At 35.8% G+C, this 26,952-nt stretch overlaps 1 protein-coding gene and 1 long non-coding RNA gene across 2 annotated transcripts; both read right to left on the bottom strand.

The window, feature by feature from the left end:
• Window positions 1–17,531: 17,531 nt before the first annotated feature.
• Window positions 17,532–18,083, bottom strand: LOC140142911 (short-chain collagen C4-like). The gene has a single exon (XM_072164940.1). The coding sequence runs from the start codon at window positions 18,081–18,083 to the stop codon at window positions 17,532–17,534; it is 552 nt and encodes a 183-aa protein (XP_072021041.1).
• A 461-nt stretch (window positions 18,084–18,544) lies between these two features.
• Window positions 18,545–23,002, bottom strand: LOC140136946 (uncharacterized). The gene is made up of 4 exons (XR_011856792.1): window positions 22,962–23,002; window positions 20,640–20,724; window positions 19,259–19,345; window positions 18,545–18,651 (listed from the first exon to the last, which is right to left on the bottom strand). It is a non-coding gene; the product is annotated as an uncharacterized lncRNA (long non-coding RNA).
• Window positions 23,003–26,952: the final 3,950 nt, after the last annotated feature.

Below are 26,952 nucleotides of genomic sequence, written 5' to 3'. Positions count from 1 at the left end.
AATTTTGATATAGGCCTGTACAAATATAATACAATACTGGTAATGCTTCACACACGGAAGTAATTTTCTTGACGTCAAAACTATAGAAATCCACTCAACCGTTTTCATTCTGATATTGTTCAAGTTCAGGTTTATTGCCGAGTTTTAAGGGTTTTCCCCGCTTACTATGTTCCCATCTTACATTTTCAATTAAACATTGGCTTGCACAACACAGACCAAGGGAACTACTAAATTAAGTATTATCAATATTATATTACGCTGATAACAAAACGTTATATAAATATATAATAATAATAATAATAATAATAATAATAATAATAATAATAATAATAATAATAATAATAATAATAATAATAAATAATAATAATAATAATAATAATAATAATAATAATAATAATAATAATAATAATAATAATAATAATAATAATAATAATAAAAAAATTTCGAGCAGATGAACAACAAAAATATATGGTCAATTCCAGCGAAAGCGGGACAAATTCTCTCTATGTTAACTTTCCACTTTAAAATGTCATTAATAAAGGAAATCACGTTATTGATGGAGCTTATCATGTCACGTCCAATGTGCTCTCTTTGAGCATATAGACCTTTACTAGCAAGTCATACCAGGGGACAAGTTATGATGGCTTAAATGAATTGGCGTTACCCACGAATTCAAAGATAAACACCATACATGTCATTGAATTTTTTTCTGCACCCTCATTTTCATGGATGTTCTAGTTCATATCAAAGGAATTTTTGTCAAATATATTCATGTGGTATATGCATGTACCTAATATGACATCCATTTACTGTTTTTCTTTTCTTTGCAAAAATGTTATTTTCATATTTAATAAATTATTAAATTCTATGTTTTTCATTGTAATTTTTTCATGTAACCTTGGGTGCCATCAGCCACACGCTCAGCGTTCTTGATGGCATCCACATCTCATATAATTTATAATATATTTGATTATCTGTATTTAATAATAATTTGTATATATGTGAGAAGAAACCAAATAAACTTGAATAGAATTGAATTGAATTGAATGTCCTTCAATCAAAATGAAATTACCGTTAGAAAGAAGTTTGCATGATCTCTCATAATATGTTGAATTCCACCATTTATGGACTCTAGAGGCCATTTTAATGGCCAATTTGGCTAATAATTTTGTTACCCGCGTATCAAAAATAAAATTATCGTTCTGAAAAATGTTAAGTGAATGTGCCATAAATGACTATATCTATAATTCTGAGGTCCAAGTGATTATTTTATACAAATGCATTTTACCCATAAAATTCTACAAAATCAAATTTGACGTTACCCACGTATCAAATGTTATCCACGAGTCCAGCAAATATAATTGCCATAACTTAATTTAAAATTTAATGACCTTGGACACTGAATTTACTTTGACAAGCGTTTAAAATTGTAAATCGTATAAATACGTTCACCGCTTTAAAAAAAAAATCTACAACGGTTTAAACTTTTGATACCCACGAATCCCGAATATGATGATAACCTTGAAAAACAAGGAGAATATTTATTTTAAATCTAAATCAGCACATAATAATTATTCAAGCCATGGGTATGCTATAATTTTTACAGTACTTATAGTTTATGCACCTAAGAAATGCAATCCCCAAACGGTTCTATAGTACTTATAGCTTTACCCACGAATTCGCCTTTACCCACGAATCCAAGGATTTACTCGCAAATTAGATGTTTCTTATTCATCTTAACATTTTGAAAACATGCGAAATAGGTTCCAAAATAGTCCTGTTTAATAGCGTCCTCATGAAGTTATACAGAAGCTCTATCGTGAGGTTTTGATTGATTATCCTAAATTACCATTTTTTGAGTGCATGCAATTGGTTAGAGAAACGGGAATCATCGAAACACAATGGAGGAATAACCACCTTCAAATATGTGTTACCCTCGAACATTTTGGTTACCCACGAATTATAGTTGACAATGTCTTGATAGTGTTTTAGTTCATAGGAACCATCAAACACGATTTAATAGAATATTGATGCATGAAAATATGGAATAATTTTATTTAAAATAATAATATAAAACTGTTTGCTATGTCTCTTTGAATTTGGCAACTTCATTATTCTCAAAACATTTATACACAAAATGCCATTATGATCAATTCTAAATATTCCATGTAGTTTGTGTTTTGATTAAAATTCATTTTAGAGCCAATAACTAAAATATTTCCTTGTAGATATATGTAATAAAATTATATTTTACTTTCAAAGTCTTCACCGATTTCTAGTGTATATGGGTCACACATAAAATATTGAAAGATATTAAAAAGAAAGTGAAATTTCACGGCGTACAACAGGTGAAAAAGGCTTAAATTCGTGGGTAACATGCATATGCGTATTTAACACTTTATTTGGTCTAGCAAGAAAAGTTATTTTTCAATCCGATGGCACTTCAACCTGATGATGCACTAGATATGACCATCTCATTTGATAAGTCTAGAATTGAAAAGGAAAACATTTTTAAAATGGCCCCCAGAGAGAATTTTGTCCCGCTTTGGCTGGAATTGACCATATACAGCCTGTCTCAAAAAAAATTGTGCAAGTGAAAAGCGCCCTCTTTGGCAATTAGAAAATACCGTTGTGACATAATGCTTACATCAACGTCACGGGCGCAGTCTTAGCTCTCAAATATCGTTTGTTCGGTTCAATTTGCTTGTTCCAATTTCGAGATATGTTCATTTAACAACGAAAGGGTAAAATCACAATTCTGCCACTTTTACTAGGGAAGAGAGCTGTACATGTAAATCAATGATAGCTGATGTTGGTGCGTCTAATGCACTCCCCCTTTCGGGCGCATGCATTAGACGCACCAACATCAGCACGCGTGCAATATTTTGTCTAATATCTCTCCCAAAAAGTAATACGCGTTCATTAACCTATAACATGTATAAGTGCGCAATATTTTGTTTGTCTTTTAACATGTCTTAAGTGACTAAGAGAACAGTATTTACCATGTTTACCATGATAAAATCATTGACATGCACATGCAGAACAGCAAAATGTGAAATCCATTTTTACAGCAGAATGTGAAATATTTATTTATCTTTTAATCTCTTTTAAGTTGAAAAAGAGAATCATCATTCCTGCAACATGATAAAACAGTAAAAACAGTCAAAAAAGTTTGTTTTGTGCAATTGATGCATTCTTTTGATTTCACGAAGGAACTCTTGATGAACTTGATGATATCACTGTTACATGTAAAGCCCTCTTCCCTAGTAAAAGTGGCACAATTGTGATTTTACACTTTCGTCTTTAATTAAACATATCTCGAGATTAAAACAAGCAAATTGAACAAAACAAACGGTATTTGAGAGCTAAGACTACACCCTTGACGTTGATGTAAGCATTATGTCACAACGGTATTTTTTAATTGCCAGAGAGGGCGCTCTTCACTTGCACAATTTTTTTTGAGACAGGCTGTACATCAAATAATTGAATCTAGTTACAAGAGAATACCAAGCATAAAAATTTATTAAATCAAAGCAAATAAATGTAGCAAGCAAAATATCATAGAGCCATAAATATATCGTCTCTACAGAAAGAGAACTGGTTTCTACTAAATCAAAAACAGGAAGTGTACGAACAAAATAACAACTTGAACTATCTGGAAAGTTCAATTTGACATCTCAAGTGGGGATGAATAATCAATAGAATTATTAATGTATGTTTTATATAAAGTGTAGCGTGTGTAGCCCAAAAAAATAGTTTAGAGTGGAATAATAAAAAAAATATATATAAATATAGAAAAAAGGGAATAAGGCCTATATATGAATTATCATGAAAAATAAATAAATTCAAAGATGGTGAAGTAGAGCCAGGCCTATATAATTGTAGGTTATCACTGTGGTTTTGGATTTTTATTAGTGTAGTAACAGTGTACACAATCATGGGTTTACATACTGCCTTAGTTTTTATCTTGTCTTTGTCTTGTTCCCCACACCAAGTTGGTATACCTGGCTTGAATCTTTCTAATAATAATAATGTTAATAATAATAATGTTAATAATAATAATAATATTAAACACATTACTATCCTCAACTATATAAGAATCCCCTTTAACTTTGGAGCCTGACACTTAAAAGTAATTAGGAAAGGCCCAAAAACCACAAATTAAGCCCTGATTCATATTTAATCCTCATTTATTCCTGGGTTTTAAATTCTCTTTCAAAATTAGCAGGATCCGACTTTTTATGAAGATTTGGCTTAGCTTTCAAAATGTGTTCAATTTCTGAAACACAAGGGTATTGTGAGCTGGCGTAAGCTGTATGTCCTATTACACTGTAAGAATAAGTTTAGTCATTTAGTTCGATTAATTAGTCAAAACGACCAATTTGGCTTTTTCAAACGTTTTGACTAACTATTTTGTACATGGACTAATGTAAGTTTCCCATTGACTTAATTCAATTAAGTCCGATGTACAGTTTCGTTAGCTGGGTAACATCACAGAATAGGTTAATATGATTCAACGGACTTTGTCTTGTTTGTCATTTTATTACCCAGGTAATGAAACACCTGAGATATGACAAAGCGAGCAATTTGAGACCAATTTTTATCATTAGCATGTTTTCAGAATCGTAGTCCCTATACTTTGTTATTGTAAGAGAGCCCATTTTTTTCACACACTCGGACTGTATTCATTGTTTGTTTCCAAATTGGGTGCAATACTCACTGTGAACTTTAATATTACAATAGCAGGACTAAAAACAACCTACATTAAACCACCCAATTGGGAACCATACACACAATGAAGATCCGGCAACAACCAAACTTTAGTTAGCAGAAAGAACTGCAGTATGGACAAAACTTATTCTTTCCATTAATAAATTAACAAGTACCCGCATACTGTATTTCATTTGACAGAATGGAACATATCGGTACATGAATGTTCCCCGTGGAACATGTCTGGAATGATTACGCCTGTTGCACCTAACCTTTCAATGAACTTTTTTATGATTACGTTCTTTCAGACTTCACCAACGGCATTTCCCCCGGATTTGCCCCATAACCTTTGGCGCTATTCGTTAAGGAGTGTTCAGAAATACTTTGGTGGGGCGGGCTGGTAAAAAGGGAGGGGAGGACCTTAAAAGAGGGGGGACCAAAAAGTTTTATTTGGTAGGAAAGGGGGGCCAACAAAGTTTTCCGCTTTAAAACCCAAAATTTTCGCGCCCTTCCCGCGCATTGAGACCCTCTATATCACTTTTAACCGTACTTTGTTTGAAAAAATGATGGCACTTTGTATATCTATTAATTAAAGATTAAACATTAAAGATGATCAGCAACATCTGGGTTGGTATAAGAAATAGGCCTACTGGCACTTTTATCGTAGAATTTTATATGAAACATATATACCAATCTGATCAAAATACAACTAAATCAAGAAAATATTGCAAATAAATTGGATTTCTTTGCACGTAAACTGCACACTTCAGTTTACTATTTCTCATTAATGAAATTATTTTGTACACATAGGCCCATGGGTAGATTAAGCATAGGGCAAAGTGGGCGCAGGTGCACGGTCGGGGGGGGGGCAATACTGATGCCTGTGTACATTTGCGTGATTTTGACCAAATTAATCTCATATTTAACCATAGCTTTTTGCATATAAATGTGTTCCAATTTTAACTATATTTGACCATTCAAGCTTCAATATGGCCAAATCCTTTGCGTGGTTTGCGCGTAATTGCACTGTCACATTACTCGTTGACTGCCGATAAAACGCCCAATAAAGACTTAGTCACCGGACCGCGCCGGCCAGTTAAAGTACATGCCCTATCACACCACTCCACACCATACATAAATTCTCCCAGTCACATTTCCCAAATATGAAATTAAAAAAAGTCAAATTTTAATTTCCTTCTTTTAAAGTTTGGCAGAGGCTGGGTTCGAACTCACGGCGCAACGCTTAGTACTCTATGAGCCTAGCGCCTTAGACCACTCGGCCACTTGTCTTGTTGTTATTCATTTGAAACTTATTTAAAAATATAATCGCTACCACGTGACAAGCAAAGACAGAAAACGTATTATATTTTGGAATTTTATCATTAATGTGTATTATAATAGAGCTACCATTATTTATATTGTTGAATTCTCAAGCGCATCATTTCGAATTGGGTTTTTTTCCTAAAGCCCGATACTGACTCCACCTGTACATTTTAATTTCATCGCGGGATGCTGAGATGTTTGAAAAGCATCGCAGCATCGCATACCGCTGCGAAGTGGAGTCAGGATCGGGCTTAATTCGAACCACCAGCATCCATGGTTCGATGTAGAGAGTCTTTCCTATTCAGAGGAAATATTGCAATTACACACCTTATTGCCTTTTAACAATAACCAATGACACTAGCACGTAATTCCAGTCAAGCACCAATCTTTAATCCTATTGTTGAAGAGGATAATAAGCTTATACTTATGTATAGCATTCGTAAAAAAGCTTAAGTCTTTGTTTGCTTTGGTTAAGTCCTGTTCAAGTGGTGGATTAACCAACAATTAACAATGAGAGTACATTCCTGAACCTCGTTCAGTTGGCGATGATTTGAAGTGACCGCCAATTATGACCATTTGATATTTAATAGGGGCCTACCAGCAATGTGGAAAAAAAGAAATAATGTAGTGCCAAAATAATGTACCCTTTTACGGAAGGAGCAAAGTTTAACAAGTTACAACTCCGCTTCTGCAGTACGAATGTCAGCGGCGAATGTCAGGTTATTATTTCCCAGTCTTGGAAAAAAATTGCAGGCAGAGGTGGGAATCGATCTCGGTACCTCCCGGTTAAAAAGCACTGTGCAAAACCACTAAGCCAACTAAATATCTGTCGTGAGATGCTTGACATTAATCTTTGATATTGCTGAATGGAACAAATCGCGGAATTAAATCAGTAATAAAAGAAGTAGATTCTTATTTAGCGGCCAAATTGGATACAAGGGGAAATATTTGTCCCTGCTCTCAAGAAAATATAGGTTAGAAAATTATCAAATAAATTTAAATTAAAAATTGAGACTTTATATTTATTTATTTCACAAGGCGGCATTTTCACAGACAAACACTGTATACGCTAAAAACTCGACCCTCATTACTAGATGATGGCATAGCTCAGTGTTAGAGCATCAGACTGGTAATGTCAATATCGTTGGTTCGAATCCGCCTGCCAGCAATGGTTATTATGATTTTAATGCTACGCTACAATTTGTTCAATTTTTTTTCATTTATTTATTTATTTATTTATTCATTCATTCATTCATTCATTCATTCATTCATTCATTCATTCATTCATTCATTCATTCATTCATTTATTCATTTATTTATTTAAATAATTTGATATATTTGAAAGGGGTATTTGAGCAATTGAAATTTTTACCCCCGTATAATCCTATGGGGTCATTTTGAACCCACCCCCTCCCAAATTGCCCGCAAACCAAGTTTAAATCATACATAATGATCAGTACGTCAATCATGAGTGAACACCGGTTGGTCACTGCATTTATTTGGGAATGGGTAGGCACTGCAGCTTGATTCACCATCCACAACATGATAATGTGTGCACATGCTACATTATATACACTTGTAGGCCTATGTTGTTGTTGGTGTATAAGTAATGGGCCTTGCAATTGAAATGCCTCAAGCTTTTAATCCGATATACAGATTATCTATTTGTTTTCATGAATTGGAAGACATTCTTTGATGTATTACTGAGCTCTATGATCTGAAATTACTGGAGTGTGAGGTCAGCATAGTATTTTATGTAGTAGATAAAGGGTGAGAAACAGACCATTATCAGAAATAATGGGCGTGTTGTTCATGACTGGTGAGATGTTAGTTGGTTTGAGATTGAGACCCCGATAGGGTCGAAACCTCAAACCAACTAACATTGAGCCAGTCATGAACAACACACACCATTATTTCTGGTAATGATCTGTTTTGAACCGTTTATCTTACATATACGGCGAAAAATTAAATTGTTTGCATCAAAATATGTATATATAATTGTTTAAAAATAAGTTTAATGCCAAACTGTACTTTCTTGAATTAAAAACACTAACACCTCAGACGCCAGCATTATCAAATCAATAATAGTTATTGATCTCAATTTACATTTGTATTTGAAGTGGTTTGGTAGGTTATTAATCCGCTGGAGTGTATTCACCCCGTGACCGTTGTTATTCAAATGATTAGTGAATAATGCAAAGAGTTGTCAACGTTTGTTCTAGGGTTTCAACACCATGAAATTTATATTTTAGAAAAATGTGAGTAACCAGATATTTGAAACACCTAGTAACGTGTGTCCAATGGTGCTCCCCATTATGGGTAGGTCACAGTAAGGCTCTGCACTCCCAGCCTCTTGACTTGTAATGAGTACCAGAGAGTAGTTATTCTTGAGAGGGCACTCACCTCATTTGCATGGCAAAATTACCCGTCTCCTCTGCAGCCAATTTGGTTTCGCTCCATCGAAATCAAGCTGGTCACGGAGGAGACTACTTTCCTTTGTGTTTGTTCATTTGTGTATGGAGAGCCCTTCTTGGAGTCCGTTTGGACTCAGGCTACGCTCTCAGCTAGAGTCCGACGCTGCATTGTACTAGAAACACCTTCTCTGTGAACTCGCTAGAGCAAGGAAAATAAAAACTGGTTTCATTACTATCTGTTTTTGAGCTTTTTTGCAGGTCTGCGACCATGGTGTTACCACAACTGTCTTTGCGTCATTAACATGTGCTGGAGTCTAGCACAGGTCAACCAAAGTCCCGGATTTTAATAAGACAATAATGATTGACACACACACCAGGAAGTTTCTCATCCAAAAGAATGAGAAAATTTAAATTCTCACCATTTTGGCCGTTTCTCATCAAAATGTCCGTATTCTCATCCAAAACTTCCTTTAGTGCATTAAGTTAGCTTAGGCCTATTGATCCTAAATTTGCTGGTAGGGTAAAACTCGTTTTAGGGGGGTGTTTAAAAAAGTTGGCCACACATGCGTATAGGCCTACATTATCATAGGCCTACTTGAGTGCCCCTCCCCGGTGAAATTTGAGACTCAGTTGGTCACCGTCCTAAGCGTCCTTGCCCACACGAGTCGCCCAGGAGTAGGCCCTACCCGGCATTATTAATTATTAGTGGTTAGCCTGCATAAATACAGTCGCGTATCGTGTTGTCAATTATCGTTACTTGTGTCCATGGATATGACCCCATGTATAAGTAGGCCCCTAGTCTTCATAGAATTCACACAGTCTATGCCATGTCATTTACGGATACAAAGAGGATAATAATGTTGAGGGCGCCCACAAAATCTTACACCGTCTTACACAATGTTCCAAGGCAAAGTTCAGTTTAATATTTACTCATCGTACAAATACAGACGTTTTATTATGTGATGATGTTGTCTGGATGGGTGGACAGTTGTCACACTGTGGAAAAACAACAACCGGGAATCCGCATTCATTTACAAATAGCATTAAATTAGTATCACATAGTGGCCTCCGTGCAGTGGAAAACCTTAATTCTTTCATCAAAAAGAAATGAAAATGACAAAAAACCGGATCCACCTGTACGCCTATAAAATGGGCACAGAAATTTGTCTCAAATATGAATGAATTTTAAGAAACATACGGGATATGATGAACCAATGACCTGACGCCATGATAGTAGGATCTATTAGTCGTTTTATATACAATGTATATACCGTGTTGTCATAATACCAATATTTGACATAATATATAACGAGTAATATTTAGTATTGTAAATATGCAGTTCATATGCACAAACGAACACTGATCTTTATGATATTCAGGTTGTTGTACATCTCATATAACATGTCATATAGGAGGTCATATGTGTTGACCTTCTCCTATTGTATTTGTTCATCTGTGTATGGAGAGGATTAGCGCCATTAAAACTCCATCAGTATTTGGGCGTAGTTCAGTGAACTCACCAGATTGCTATTCCAAGTACTTTGATAAATACAGATAATATGTATTAATGGGTCGAGGCGATTGCATTGAAAAACTAATAAATTATTCATAACAGTTACGTAATCAATCGATAGTGCGGACACTTTTCATTTACAAACCACCAAAATTCGTAATCTTTTAGCGTTGGAAAAGAAACCACGTGAATAGAGTGTCATCCCCCTGTGAGTACCGCAGGTTAGTTGCGAAGCTCCCCTGGTCGGGTAGTATCCCGGGGGTTCTTGCCTAGTAGCTAATTAGCATGGACCGTTGAGCGTTTTTGGGTTGGGCAAGGATAAAGACAGATTCCCTTCTAGAAACTAATGGCAAGTTTATATACATGTACTGAGTATACATTCAACGAAACGGTTACTTTTCATTTATGAGTATTACCTCGTTATGCTAATTAAATTTTAATTTGCATAAATTTAACTATCTTTATTAATTGAGCACCAGTGGTGTTCTATAAAATAGTATTGTTAATGTTATACGGACTGCAGTAGCCCTCTATAATTTTTTCTTGCCATGTAACATTTGCATTTAAATTGAGCTGTAAATGCATTTGTTTTCTAAGTCTACCTGAGACTAGTAACAAACTCAGATTCTACATGTATGTTGTGATCCTTTCCATAGTGTTTCTAGAATGTCCATGGTATTCCTTTTGTTTAGCTCGCAGCCCGAGACCGTTATCTTGAGCTATTGTGTTGATAATGGTCTCTGGGCAGCTAGCCACCTCCATTACTCTAGGTAATGGTGTGGGCAGCGAACCTTAAACAAAAGAAATACAATGGATAATCTGTGAATAGAAAAGGGCTAGACGTATATTAACAGAAAGTATAGAGGCCCTGCATGAAATTATCGATTGGCTCCAAACAAAGGATTTGAGCCGGTGTCCTTCACCGTAGTTATGGCGGAGTGCAGTCCATTCAATCAAATGTTGTCATCAACCTATTTGATTGCAATCATGCTTTTGTTGAATGCATTTGAGTAGTCCGCCATATTTACGGGATGATATGTCACATGCAAGGCCTCTATTCTCCAAATTCATTTCCTAATGTATGTGAGAATGATACAATAATGACATGATGAACATAGTCATTGATGCATCAGTTTTAAAATAGACTAGGCGGTTACCATATTTGGCGGTTCTCGGCTGGGCGCGATTACCAGGCTGATGGTGACATGTCCATATGACAGTTTTTACTAATTTGACCTCAGATGACTCCTGGCGACCCCAAAATGACCTTCCAAAAATTTGGCTCTAAATGTTGACTGTACCCACCAAGTTTCATGCCCATACGACAGTTTTAGTAATTTGACCTGAGATGACCCCTGGGTGACCTTGGATGACCCCAAAATGATCTAAACTTATAACTCTAAATGTTGACTGTACCCACCAAGTTTCATGCCTATATATGAGTTTTTACTAATTTGACCTCAGATGACCCGTGGTGACCTTGGATGACCCCAAAATGACCTTCAAAAATGTTGTTTTAAATGTTGACTGTACCTACCAAGTTTCATGCCCATACGACACTTTTTTAGTAATTTGACCTCAGATGACCCCTGGGAGCGGACCCCGGTGTCAGATGACTTTAAAACGAACATAAACATCTTCTTGACAGGACAGAACTACACCCACCCACCGAGTTTGAGCCCCGTACGACCTAGTTTCATGCCCATATGACAGTTTTTAGTCATTTTACCTCAAATGACCCCTGGGAGGGGGCCCGGGGTCGGATGACTTAACGAACATGAACATCTTCTTGCCAGGACAGAACTACACCCACCCACCGAGTTTGAGTCCCGTAGGACCTAGTTTCATGGCCATATGGCAGTTTTTAGTCATTTGACCTCAAATGACCCCTTGGAGGGGGCCCCGGGGTCGGATGACTTAACGAACATAAACTTCTTCTTGCCAGGACAGAACTACACCCACCCACCGAGTTTGAGCCCCGTACGACCTACGAAGGCCTCACATTAGCAGTCACAGACAAAACCTAAATCTACAGAATATATCCATTACTCGTCTCGAAAGAGCTCAAAATAAATAACTTAGAAAATTTTCTTGATGTCCTTTAACATGTTTCCATAGTTAACCATCGTTAGCCATGGATATCTATGCTGTAGAACTGACCGGTGACTAAGTCCGATTTATTGGGACGTTTATCGACCATCAACGAGTAATGATCATGGTCATAATAGCCACGGACCCCAATTATGCTGCTGTGCCTATGTCGAACCTCCAAATAAATCCTCTATTTCACTTATCCCTGTAGAATCAAATAAACACCTGATTTGGGACAAATCTAAATTAAGTAAAAACGTGTGCTTGTATTTCATGCGCAATTATCCCACCGGGAATGTTTCAAACATTTTCCTCCCTCAATGACATGTGACCCAGATACCACACCACTGGAAACAACACTATTTTAAAGTATGATGTTTGTTATACAATAATGGGGTGGGGTCGAAAAAGTTTTGTCTGTCAAAAGAGGGGGGTCAAAAAGGTTTTCAGGCCAAAATTTGAGGGAGACCAGCCCCCCCCCCCCACCAAAGTATTAATGAACACTCCCTTACCGTATCCAAAATTCAGTAACATGATGAATACCATAAAAAGCGCCGCCATGAAAAAGTGAACAAATGTTTTCTGAGGGCATTATGCTGTTGACGGAACCTCAAATATGGCAGATATACTGTGGTACGAACAATCAGACGGTGGTATATATCTCCACTTATTACGTACCTTTTTTTCTCATAAGCAAAACCAGTATTTTAGCTGCGGGTAGCAGCTCTATAAGTCACCATGTCTCTCCGTTACTCCGTTAGACGGTCCGTTAGTAACAAACGCTAAAAAATGCTGTTACGTCAACATCGTTTGTCGCATGGCTATGGTACTTGGTGAGGGGGAGGACCATTGAGGGCAATTAAGGGAAATTTGGAAAAAGTGGGTAAAATGAGGGAAATGGGGCAAATTAAGGGCAATTTTAGGAAAATTAGGGAAATTGAGGGAAATTCAGGTGAATTAATTGAAATTGTGGGCAATTAAGGGAAATTGAGGGGAATTGGGGAAAATTGAGGGGGATTAAGGGAAATTTGGGAAAATAGAGGGGAGTTAAGGGAACTTTGGGAAAATGAGGGGAAATTGAGGGAAGTTAAGGGAAATTAAAGAGAATTACAAGGAATTGAGGGAAATTCAGGTGAATTAAGGGAAATATATGGGAAAATAGAGGGAATTTAAGGGAAAGTTGGGAAAATTAGGGGAAATTGAAGAGAATTAAGGAAATTGAGGAAATTCAGGTGAATTAAGGAAATTGACAAGAATTAAGTGAAACTTGGGAAAATAGAGGGAAGTTAAGGGCAATTAAGGAAAATTGAGGCGAATTGGGGAAAATTGAGGGGAATTAAGGGAAATTTGTAGAAATAGAGGGAAATTAAGAGAACATGAGGGGAATTGAGGGAAGTTAAGGGAAATTGAGGGAAATTCAGATGAATTAAGGAAATTGACAAGAATTAAGGAAATTTGTGAAAATAGAGGAAGTTAAGGAAATTTGGGAAAATGAGGGGAAATTGAGGGAAAATTTGGAACATTGAGGGAAGTTCAGGGAAATTGAAGCGAATGAAGGGAAATTCAGGGAAATTCAGGTGAATTGACCAGAATTAAGGGAAATTTGGGAAAATAGAGGGAAGTTAAGGGAAATTTGGGAAAATGAGGGGAAATTGAGGGGAAATTGGAAACATTGAGGGAAGTTGAAGAGAATTAAGGGAAATTGAGGTGAATTAAGGGATTTAACACTTGATGTCAAGGCGCTTTTTTCCGAAAATCGTGCGCACATCAAAAGTGTCCGAATCAGTTTCCGAATACTTTTGATGTCAAGACGCTTTTTTCCCGAAAATCGTTTGGAAATCAAAAGTTTCCGAAATCGGTTTCCGAACACTTTTGATGTCAAGACGCTTTTTCCCCGAAAATCGTTTGGACATCAAAAGTGTCCGAAATTGAGGTGAATTAAGGGAAATTTGGGAAAATAAGGGAAATTGAGGGAAAATTTGGAACATTGAGGGAAGTTCAGGGAAATTGACAAGAATTAAGGGAAATTGAGGGAAATTCAGGTGAATTAAGGGAAATTGACCAGAATTAAGGGAAATTTGGGAAAATAGAGGGAAGTTAAGGGAAATTTGGGAAAATGAGGGGAAATTGAGGGGAAATTGGAAACATTGAGGGAAGTTGAAGAGAATTAAGGGAAATTGAGGTGAGTTAAGGGATTTAACACTTGATGTCAAGGCGCTTTTTTCCAAAAATCGTGCGCACATCAAAAGTGTCCGAATCAGTTTCCGAATACTTTTGATGTCAAGACGCTTTTTCCCCGAAAATCGTTTGGACATCAAAAGTGTCCGAAATCGGTTTCCGATCACTTTCGATGTCAAGACCCTTTTTTTTCGAAAATCGTTTGGACATCAAAAGTGTCCGAAATTGAGGTGAATTAAGGGAAATTGACAAGAATAAGGGAAATTAGGGGATTTAACACTTGATGTCAAGAGTGTCCGAAATCTGTTTCCGAACACTTCTGATGTCAAGACACTTTTTCCCCGAAAATCGTTTGGACATCAAAAGTGTCCGAAATCGGTTTCCGAACACTTTCGATGTCAAGACGCTTTTTTCCGAAAATCGTTTGGACATCAAACGTCTCCGAAATCGGTTTCCGAACACTTTTGATGTCAAGACGCTTTTTCCCCGCAAATCGTTTGGACATCAAAAGTGTCCGAAATCGGTTTCCGAACACTTTTGATGTCAAGACGCTTTTTCTCGAAAATCGTTTGGACATCAAAAGTGTCCGGAAACGATTTCCGAACACTTTTGATGTCAAGATGCTTTTTTCCCGAAAATCGTTTGGACATCAAAAGTGTCCGGAATCGGTGTCCGAACACTTTTGATGTCAAGACGCTTTTTCCCTGAAAATCGTTTGGACATCAAATGTGTTCGAAATCGGCTTCCGAACACTTCTGATGTCAAGACGCTTTTTCCCCAAATATTGTTTGGACATCCAAAGTGTCCGGAATCGGTATCCGAACACTTTCGATGTCAAGACGTTTTTCCCCGAAAATTGTTTGGAAATCAAAAGTGTCCGAAATCGGTTTCCGAACACTTTTGATGTCAAGACGCTTTTTCCCCGAAAAACGTTTGGACATCAAAAGTGTCCGAAATTGGTTTCCGAACACAATTGGCATTATTTTAAGATGAGCGCCCTCAAAGGTTAAGCTCACAGAGGGGTTACAGGTCAAAATAGGGGTCAAACTTAAACCTGCTTCAAAGACACCATCACTGCAAAATTGAATTCCTTGTCCCGCAGCGACCGCTACGGTTACCAACGGTCCTTGTTATAATCTATTGCGCTCTATCAGATAATGTATTTATCGATGCGGAATGTAAATTGTCTGATTGTTAGGATTTGCATCTAATTGACTTTTGAGCATAATTTGAGGAAGAACTCTGTACTACACTACTAGTAAACGTTTGTTTTCAAGCAACATTCATGGATAGCTAATAGCTGAACATGTCATGCATTGATAAGTATTTTAGGCAAGGTGGACAATTTGGTGCAACAAGCTGGCTGTCAACTGAGTTTGAAAAAAAAAAGTTTTCGCAAAATTCCACGACTGGTCTGGAAGGGGTCTGCATAAACTGCACGGGGTAAATAATAAGTGAGGTGTGTCGGGAGATGGCGTAAAATAATTGATTGATGTGCTTTCCATAAATTTACATTATGGTGCTCATAATGTAGCGAATTTGCCTTAAATGGCGAATTTAGGGAGGCTGGATTTGAACTTTGTGGGGGAGGGGGCAATTTTGGACTTTATGCAACATAGTTCTGTTAATATCAAATTTAAAGGGGTTTGAGGTGATATTTCTTAAATTTCGACAGCAGGGGACCATTCAAACTTTCTGAGTACGTACCACTTTTAAGAACCATATTTTTAAATGTTTTCCCACTTTCAAAACTGGTAGATTACAAATGCAATTCAGTTCTGATGAACACTTATTGGTATTCAAGTTCAATAAATATCGCCTCAAACCTCAATAATTTTGATAATATCAGAATAATGTTGCTCAAATTCAGAAATTTTACCCCTACAGAAATCATATCAATTTTAGTTTTCTTAAATCCGCCATTTTAAGCAGTATATTATATGAGCGCCATAATGTAAACTACTGGAAAGCACATTTTCTGTCAAACAATTATTTTACACCATCTCCCGACACACCCCAATTAATATCTATGCAGACCCCTTCCAGACCAGTCTTGCGAAAAAATATTCCATATTAAACGTTTGATGTTAACATTTGACTTATACGACCGTATACCTCCTGAATTAAGCACCGTAGAAATATGACAATTGACTTTTTATTTCCTGTGATGAGATATAACATGATGGGACTATTATTTTTAAGTGTTGGCCCCACTTTGACCTTCGACCCCTCGCAGCAACGTTTGGACAGTATTTTGGTGAGACATGAGAGAACATCAGACATATCGATTTGCATTCTGAATACGAAGATATCGAATACTTTTGATTTCTTTTTTAATTTGCGATTTTATGGCAAATAATACAACATAATGATATTAAACATTCCTCAAAATAAACTTTATATTGAAGAAGTCTACAAAACACCAGAAAAAAGACTTTTTGGAAAAAATGTATGTCTTCAATATGAAAGATTCTAATGCAGTACAAGATATGCATTTTTGTTTAAACATTGGTACAAAATGATTTAATCTTCTCGGCATATTTGATTTATTACAAATATGCAAACGTTACCTGATGAATCAAATTCAAACACGAAATAACAGATCCGACATGATCAATTCCAATTCATTTGCTTTACTTTATTTTAACCATACCATTTTATTCTAAATATACATTGCATGCACGTTTATTATGTCCATTGTATACTCTTAGATAATAGCAGAGAAAACAATCCATTATACTTCGTTCAACCTATACATGGGAAACGTATGACATCGTGGACTGACATTGAATGATATAATGACCTCATTTAGTAAATAATTACTTTTATAAATTTAAACAATTGCTAGTTTTTAATATACCCAAGAAAACAAAATCCACAAATATGACCAGAAAGTTTAAGTACATCATATTCAAATATATTGAACCTTTTTAAAAATATTTCTTGGATTCCATAAATTGATTAGTCCTACAGATTAGTTAAACCGCTGGGAAGAATCATACAGATTTTGCTGTACGGTAAGTTGGGGGAGTATGGAACCCTTAAGCATATAACGGCAGTGGATACCAATCTACGGAACTTGGTATCAACTCATACTTATAACTTATAAGGTTTCAAGAACTATCTATTACCAACACAAACATGATGAAAAATAGGACATTATACTTTGTTATTAACAAGAATTAATATTGAAAAAGAGATGGAATAAATTATATTTTGATGGAAGAATTAATTACGAAAACTAAATTAAATATTTGAACTGATCCTGTGACATTTTGTCTACAAGCAATCGTCGAAATAACCTATATCGTGCAAACAACACAAGCTAATTCATTTCCTTCAACGTACGGAAGACAAGGCAAGCCATGTGTCCCGCAAGTGCCTTCTACGAGGTACATGAGAGAACCATCTCTATTTTCATGAGTTCCTCTCCGCGCTTCAGCATCTTCATCAACACATATATATTCTGTTTGATGAGCGTGGGCGGTAGTTGCTGACATCAAGTATCCCTTGTACTCACTTGTCCAATCAGAAGGACAGGTCGCTTTAGCAGGAATCATGAGCAGCGTGCTTCGGCCAGTAACTCTGCATACAGAGCATGGAACATCATGATCATGGAGATGGGAGAATGGTTCAAAGTTATCTATCTGATATTCGGCTGTGTATAAAAATGAACGAGTTCCTCCAGTTCCTGCTTCGGCTTGGAGATCCTCAGGTTCCAATGGCAAACAGAGGTAATTTGCACCGCCACCTATCTGTGTGTAGTGAGAACCACTGACAATCCCTAAAAATAAAGTTGTTGATAAAAATAGCTTTAATACATATAAAGTATATCGGAGGCAATTAAGGCTCATTTCAATAATACAAGTATCAAATGCGGTTTTTAAAGATCATAGATTCCCAATTTCAAAATTTGAGAACTCAGAAAAAGAGAGAAAGGAACATGAAAGTATGTGTAAAAATAACATTGCTCCGATGTTCGTTCTGCCAAAGGTCACACATGTTGTTTAAGTAATTGTAGGTAAATTCAAATGATTAAATATTTCATTATCACCAAATTCATAAAAGTTTACATGGTTTTTTTACAACTCATTGACAGTTAAATCTGTATATTTATTGAATCGCCTGTAATAGTAGGCTACTTTATTGATTAGGCAAATATGAATTTTAGCGCATTCAGTTTTGATGTTGACCGCGAAGATTCAAAAACTCAGAGTCGCCGCCAAAAATACACTATAACACCCCGTGACATTATAATGAGCCCAATAAGCAAATAGTTACCTTCGTAGACAAGTTGGGAAGGAGATTCACAGGTAGTCCTCCCCCATCGAACATATGTAGTTCCTACACTGCCGGGATAAGTAGCATCAACTCCAGGGCTTCCGGCATCACCCTTATCTCCCTTCTCACCGGTTGCCCCAACTAACAAATAAATAAAGAAATGGATACATTAATAAAGTTTGTGTTCAGTGAAGCAGGTCTCTTGATTGCCGAAACCAAAATGAATGAAACCAACGGTATTTGAAAGCTAGGACTGCTCCCTTGACGTTGATATAAGCATCATGTCACAACAGTATTTTCTAATTGCCAAAGATGTCGCTTTCCACTTGCACAATCTTTTTTGAGACATGCTGTATATTGCACAAACCTAAAGCATGACATATATCAGCTCAGCGACACTCTGACATGATTGTTGAACATTGCTGAAAAGACTATTATAAGTTTGAACTCAGTCAATTTTGTTTTTTTCTTAAAGGGATGCACCAAGATATTTGAGCGTATTAGGGCATTCGGAAAAATCGGTCAGTGGGTACATGAAAGCTCGTAAAAATCATGGGATTTCAGAAACTACACCCCGTTGTTTATACTATCCGTTGTACAGGTTGTATAGTGGAGATCACCAAACACTGCTGTTGGAGCACACCAATTAGTTAATCCCAGCGTACAATCCCCACAAGTGCCTTACATTACCCTGTGTGGGGTTGGTGAGGAGTACTGGAAAAGTGTATGTAGAAAATCAAAGTAATACCTTCTCCCTGCGGTCCCCTTTCTCCGGTCAATCCGTCACGTCCGTCCCTTCCGTCTCGGCCTCTAAGCAATTCCACGCTACATGAATCTGGGAAACGAACCAGATAAACATATAAGATATGTTTATAATTAATGTGATTGTAATTATATCTGTGATATGAAGAGCTTAGTTTCAAAACCCCTTACATCCACTTCAGATATTTTGAGAAAACATTAATGAATCATCAAAAAAATCATTGATATAAGCGGGGTCTGCAAAAAAAGCATTTTTTGGCGGGATGCCTGGGTAGGATGAGCATCCCGCGCAAAACTGCTTTTGTTGCAAACCCTCTTATATCAGTGATTTTTGATGTTTTCTCAAAATTGCTCAAGTGGATGTAAGGGGTTTTGAAACTAAGCTCTTCATATGATAATGAGAGAGAATTTGGAGTTTCTTTTACTTATTCAATCAGATTTAATTATTGATGAGATTCATAAGGATCGTTCAAAAGACAATAGAAGTTATTGTAAAAGATCCAAGATTGCATGGTCTGTGGCTGTGATGACGTCGCCACTTTTGAAGGTTGCCGTTTTGAAATGATCTGGTTGTAAATCTGTTAAACACTATACAGTCATTGCAGAGTGAATAAAGTACATGACAGGAACTGAAATACGAGTTCGAGCGAGTCATAATTATATTCTTTTGGATCTGTTACCAGACCTTATTTTTTGATTAACTAAGTATATAGCTACACGATGTAATTACAAAATTGAAAAAAAAAGGATTCGGCTCTGTTTGGTACAAAATACAAATGGTTACGTAATTTCACACACTCCAAATAGTGAGAACCAATCAGAGCAAACGTTAGTAAATTACTAGCCGTGCATACATTTTGTACAATTGCACGGGCGCGCACTCCGCGTTGTGCGCGCAGTGCTTTGGGACTGGTTCATTTTACTTGCGGGTTGATGCATTTATATTTGCTTGCATTTTCCAACATTTTCCAAAAATTACAAAGATCACGGGATTTCTTTCACGTATATGAAATAGCTTAATAAATGCGTATCACTTGTTGCTCGAGAAATTGTACAAAATAATGCAATTGTGCTGAGATGTTGATGTGTCTTCGGGGCTCGTGCATTATTTTGTACAATTTCACTCTCAACAAGTGATACGCATTTATTAACCTGTAAGTCACAAAGCAGTTCATTGCAATTTAAGATCACGAGGAGCTTCTTCTAAAGGCTCCCATTCTGATCAGACTGCTTGATGTCGTCGTTTGTTTTCTTTTTTCTTTTTTGTGATAATCTTGGCATTTTGTTGTCAATTGATTTCCAGAGTTCTTATTCTAACGATTTCTTTTTAAATGTTCGGATTCCGGTATGTAATAATACAGACTTACCGCTGCTATCGGTTAAACTGCTGCTTTCGGTAGTACCGCTTGCGGTATTTATCTCGGATTGCCTTTTATCTCGACGGTGTAGATCCTATAAATCAAAGACAGCAGGATTATCAAAGGAATATCATCTTATTTTATATATTAAACCGTTACCTGGCTAATTAATCAAACGCATACAAAGATTAAGTCTGGAAAGGAAATATAATCAAATAATGAATTTGTTTCACCTTTGCTTTATTCACATTTTTCTGAGTCTTTGTAACCATTTTTTTATATTTGTAAATGAGTTTGTCATCATGACTCCAAGCATTATTATTGTATTTTAGTGTTGTTAATTTGGAATTTGAATTTCTCCTATGTGTGTATGATTCGTATAATACCTGTATGTAGTGTGGATGTGAGCTCATCAGTACCACTATATTTCACATTTTGTACTGAAAGTTGAAGTTGTTAGCATTTCTTGTTTGGTAACTGTGGCTACTGGAACGTAAAGTAATGCCTTTAAGTAATACCATTAATACTATACGTGATATATAAATACGCCAAATTTGAACGTGTAGCCGTCATTAAATGTAAAAACACAATATATTTGGCAAACAAAGAGGCAGTGTGACTCCTATAGTGATTGTTATATAATATGTCCTTATAGCCCATTTCTGCAGCTTTACAATTTAATCCAAGTACGTTTGACAGGTGTTACCCCTATATTAATATGTATATGAGAGTATGGTAGTAGCATCAGTTAACTAGATAAAGTCTAATACGTCAGATGTATTAAAAATATCATTTGCAGATGTTATGATTAATGAGGAGGCCCTAGTATTGGTCCATGGGGTACACCGCATATGACATCTTTAAGTTTTGACACGAATTGTATAATAAATAAACATATTGCTTTCTGCTGCATAAATAATAATTTCTAAACCAGTACAATACCACAGAGCCCATTGTTTTCTATGGAATATGGGTATATATTTCAAGGTTAAAGTATTAAAAGCTTTTGATCGGTCCAGAAATATACCCTTTGGGTTTAATAAACAATAGATGCCAAATGATCAAAAACTCAACATAGTTTGACCTGAAACTTTTCTTGTTTTTACGCACTGAATCAAAGCTCTAATTTACAATTAGGTAGGGCAAATATTTTCTAAAAACCGATCCCGTGTGAATTTCCCGTGTGCAATATTTAAAAAAAAAAAAAAAATGAAATAAAATATACCATTTCGAACCATCAAATCCCAATATGTAATTTTGTTTATATAACTTGGTCAGTTTCAGTGATCTTAAAGCAGCCTTTTTCAGATGCCACACAAACAAGTTGTTCATCGCCGTATTTTCATGCATCGCCCAGGCCCAGGCCCAGTGTTATATAACATATACAGGACCTTTACTACTAACTATTCGCTCCGTTTATTGAAATTGGGGGGGGTATCTTCAGGCCAATTTGACCAAGACTCACAATGTGGATTACCGTAGTAATCACATGGTGTATCCCCCTGATTAAATATCAGATTCACACATATTTAATATTGATATTTGTTTGACGGCTTGTATGTTCAAAAAGTTCTTGTTTATACTTTTGGAAGAAAAATAATACGCTCCAAATCATGATAATTTAATTTCAAGTATGTTCACTTTTGGAAGATTTCGTCGGCTGTATTCCATAGTGGCGTATAGTGGGGCACCGCGAATAAACAACTTTTCGAGAAAATCGGGTTTGAAGAAATGCCAATTTAAAATCGAGTTGTGTAAATCAGACATTCATCATATTTTGTAAATGATGTGAAATTTCTGTAATAAACTAAATAGATTTTATTTTTATATCTTTTTCAAAAGAAATGAATACTGAAAACAATAAGTACAAAACTATACGTCACTATGGAAAACACGCAAAACGCAATACCCTAACCTAACGGTAACCTTACGCCACCTCGATCGCCGTGTAATACATATCGCGTTACATTTCGTCGGCTTCATTTCATAGTGGCGTGTAGGTCGGATACGTCACTATGGAATGTAGTGAGGTGTACGCCACTATGACATGCAATGTTGTTCATTTTTGCTGATATTTCTTAATTATAAAATGTGTATAAAACGGTCGATGCGCCACAATGGAAAACACAAAATTTCACTTTGTGTCGATCCGATACATTTAATTAATAATTTACTTACTAATTAATTAGCTAATTTTAACTGATGAGACTTAGAAAAATGAAAGAGAACATCATTAAAAACACATGTGCCAATTAAAAAAAATGACCAAAATCACTATACGACACTATGAAATGCAGCCGACGATTTGTGAAATATAGAATTATTACGTACCTCGTCGCCATTGTTCTCTACATCAGTTGATTGAATGGGAGACATCAGTGAATTTCGATCTTGCGGAAGCATACCTTCAACCCAGTGTACTTTCAACACCATGATGACTGCACTTAAGAGAATCAATTGGATCGCACCAAAAGGTTTCATTTTCGCTTTGGTGTTTCTGTAAAAGTTACAGAAGAAAATATATAATAATTATTTGCTTTGCTTATCGTGAATTACGGCTTGTTTTACGTGTCATTGAGATGGAGTAAAGGTACAACATTCACCTAAACAAGAGTTTTTTTACTGTTTAAACATTATAGGCCTTTAACTTTTTTCAATGATTTTTGAAAGTGCTCAATTCTTTCCTTGATTGAAAAAAAAAAGAAATGGAAGAAGACCTATTGTTATGTAGTCAATCCGATTATTACATCATTTCTATAGCCAATTGTGATCAAATCAGCTCATACAGCCAAAAATTTTGTGATATTTTAGAACGTGGTTTCCTTGAGTGTCTGTATCGCATGCGAAACCAGGATGGATGTATTTACATGTATGAAAGCCACATATTTGAGATATTATTTACTAAAACAACAGTTTTAAAGATATGAATCGAATGTAAAAATGTTTGTGGGATAAATTTTACAATGTTCTGTTTACTTCAAGTCGCACCGTATTAGTTGATTGCGCACGAACACATCCCTAAACTGATAGTTCAATTGTCCCATTTGTCTCACAAATGAAAAAAAAAAATGCTATCAAATTGTTCGTTAATATTTTTAAATTGTACTTCCTGTCTTGCCTACTTCTCCCTGTTTGCCCCAGTCTGTTGCTTTATGCCACATCAGAGTGTATATCTCGCTGTTTCTGTCCTTCTCTGATACTCATGCAATTTCGCTCAAAAACAAAGCTCTACATAGGCACATGGCATGGTACAACTGTTGTTATCATCACAAGCTTTAATAAAACACAATGTGATGAGTATGGATATAACTATTGTAACGTTTAGATCTGACAATGGTCCTAAAATATGAGCCTACTTAAAATGAATGTAAAGTGACTTACCGTAGCAAAGTGTAGAACCGATTCAAATGCCTTATGCAAAACCAAGATATTTCAGCTAAGCTGGATGGAGCTCGTTGTATAGTGTAAATCGTACAGATAGGCCTATTATATGCAAAAATGAAACCGGAAATTATGAACATATTTTCTATAGCACTTCATCATTAACCAATCAGATGGGTTATTCTTTCATTGCAATTAGTGTAAGAGAAACGAATCACCACATCGGTCAGGTTTCAATTTTAGGGAGTAACGTGTACACCGCAAACCAGGTGGTAAACTCTTCATATAACCTTAGTGCGCAAACGTCAATTTGAATACGCCCACATTAAAGTTGAAGTCCGGGCTTATCTTACGTAGTCCGTACAGCTACGCCGGCCGTGACTATTCCACGGGTGTGGTGTAACGACTGACGTCATTTTATGAAGACGAACTGGGCGTAGAAAAAGCTACGTCGCTCTTAACGGAGCAGAAGACCAACAAATAACATATTCCAAGTTTGTATTCGACTGTTCAATGGTTATTTCCAATATGGGCATATATCATTGTGGTAATGGTAATAATAATAGCCACTTCGTGTATACAACGTCTAAAACGATTACATCATGATTAGAATTTTAAAACCAACTTTAAAACATATTATAATCTAATTTGGGGAGTAGGCTTGGACCACAATTTAAACAATATTTGTGTGAGACACATACAACATATATCTTGCTTTTATGAAGCATACATTTTGAAAGTATCGCGCGTGTTTGAGATGGCATGATTACACAAAACACAACTCATGCGATATCATTCCAGGTGCGGCATTCCTGTATTATATTTTATTCCATTTGTTCATTTCTTTAATTCAATTGACCCCTACACATTATAGTTATGTTCAGATACCTTGTCTAAGTTGTCATTTCATCTCGATTTACATAATTGTACATGCAAGTTGGTATTTTTTGCCATACCTTTACCAATTCCATACATTAAAATGTTTGTTATCGGCGAGCTTTTAAACTTTTAAATCTGTTGGAAAGCAAAGTAATTCATTTTCGCATCTAGATCTGTGGAAGATGTCCTTTGTAAATCGGAGCAGTTTGTATATAGAAAAATGTACGAACACTTTTCAAGACACAAGTCATGTTATCAATTGAATGGAAAAAAAAAAAAAAAAAAAACAAGACCAAACAATTAGGTAATAGAATAAGAGAGACTACCTTTGATTGAAAAAGATAGCTTTAATTACATTTTTCAAATGGTACCCATTGACAATTTTTATATTTTATACCTTAAGGGGTGGGGTATGAACGTTTGGACAGTATTTATTGTGGGACATTAGAGCACATTAGACATATCAAATTGCATTCTGAATAAGAAGAATGTCCTTCTGCTCTCAAATAATTTTGATTTTTTGAAATTCACAATGTAATACACATTTTATGGCAAATCATTAAAAATTGATATTTTTGATATTTAACAGTACTTGAAGTAAACTTTATAAATCTGATGATTTATACTTAAAGTGTATGTAGGTGGGATGAAAAGCCGACGATCAATTGAAAATTTTGACCTTTTGTATTGAAGATATGGATTTTTTTTCCCAAAACACCAAAAAAATTGGTTTTTTGGGGAAAAATCCATATCTTCAATATGAAAGGTCAAAATTTTCAATTGATCGTCGGCTTTTCCTCCCAGCTACATACACTTTAAGAATATATCATTAGATTTATAAAATTTACGTCGAGGATTGTTACATATTAAAAATGTGAAAAATATCAAATTTTAATAATTTGTCATAAAATTAGTATTCATTCTTCGTATTCAGAATGCAATTCGATATGTCTGATGTGCTCTCATGTTCCACAAAAATACTATCGAAACACTTAAAACGCTCATTCCAGATCCCTTAATCGCCTCCATTTAGCAATTACCCTCTTTTTACCCTGAACTTTAATTGTGCCCACTCTACGAAAAAGTAGACAGAAAACGTTAAAAAAATGTCCCAATTAAAATTGAACGAATGACAGTTACATTATACGGCTGAATAAGTCTGTCTGTCTGTCTGTCTGTCTGTCTGTCGGGTTGTCTGTGTGTCCGTCTGTCAGTATGTCCCTCTCTATCTCTATTTCTCTTTTTAAGTACCTTTGTTTTTGTTTTATCTCAGCCAGATGTTTTGCGCTCAAATTGTATTAATTTGATCTGAAACAATGAACACGAACATAACGTTTAAATGCATTTATTGTTATAGAATCTACTTTAATATTTTGCTTTATACATGTCATAAAAAATCATATGCATGCAGAGACCATGTGGTTGTTTTACAATCAGTCCAGGTTGGTAAAAGATTGTACACGTGGTCTTATACGAGGAAAAAAATCTTGCGTAAGATTTCTTAGCGAAGCAAAACCGGTCTACGCCCGCTAGATATACACAAATTTTATTAACAATAAAGAAGAATAGAGAGGTAATGAAGAGGAATCAACGAGACTGAATTGTAAAAGCTGGCAATAAATTTATTTCAATTATATTTTTGCCACTGTTAAAGAGGAAAAAAAACCGTCCGTAATCAATGGCTTAAAATTATTTTAATTTGCAGATTGTTTAAAAAGCACGTCAACTATATGTCACCATTTTTCGCTCTCGCCAGAGTGTGGGATAACTGACCCTCTGGCAATGATCACAAAACTTTGGAATATCTACTTCAAAATTTCCATTTAAAATATTCAGATATTCGGTTGCATAGTATTTCGTCTCAATTTGAAACTGTAAGCTCTATACTGCGCCAAAAGGTATCCACACACTTGTAAAAAAGAACTCCTAATTTTAAAACTAAACCATATTTGGGTAAATTTGCATTTTTAAACAGATGCTCTAATCATGCACATTATGACACCTCGTTGAATCAAATGTGACCCCAACAAGTAAAGTTACAAGCATTTTTGTTTAGAAGAAG

Source organism: Amphiura filiformis, chromosome 2 (assembly GCF_039555335.1).
Source record: "Amphiura filiformis chromosome 2, Afil_fr2py, whole genome shotgun sequence".
Taxonomy (NCBI): Eukaryota; Metazoa; Echinodermata; class Ophiuroidea; order Amphilepidida; family Amphiuridae; genus Amphiura; species Amphiura filiformis.
Note: the sequence above shows the minus strand (reverse complement) of the source record. Positions and strands in the feature narration are given on the sequence as shown.

Excerpts from the sequence above, each read along its gene's own strand:
- LOC140142911 (XM_072164940.1), bottom strand. The coding sequence starts at position 18,083 with ATGAGCCTTAATTGCCTCCGATATACTTTATATGTATTAAAGCTATTT.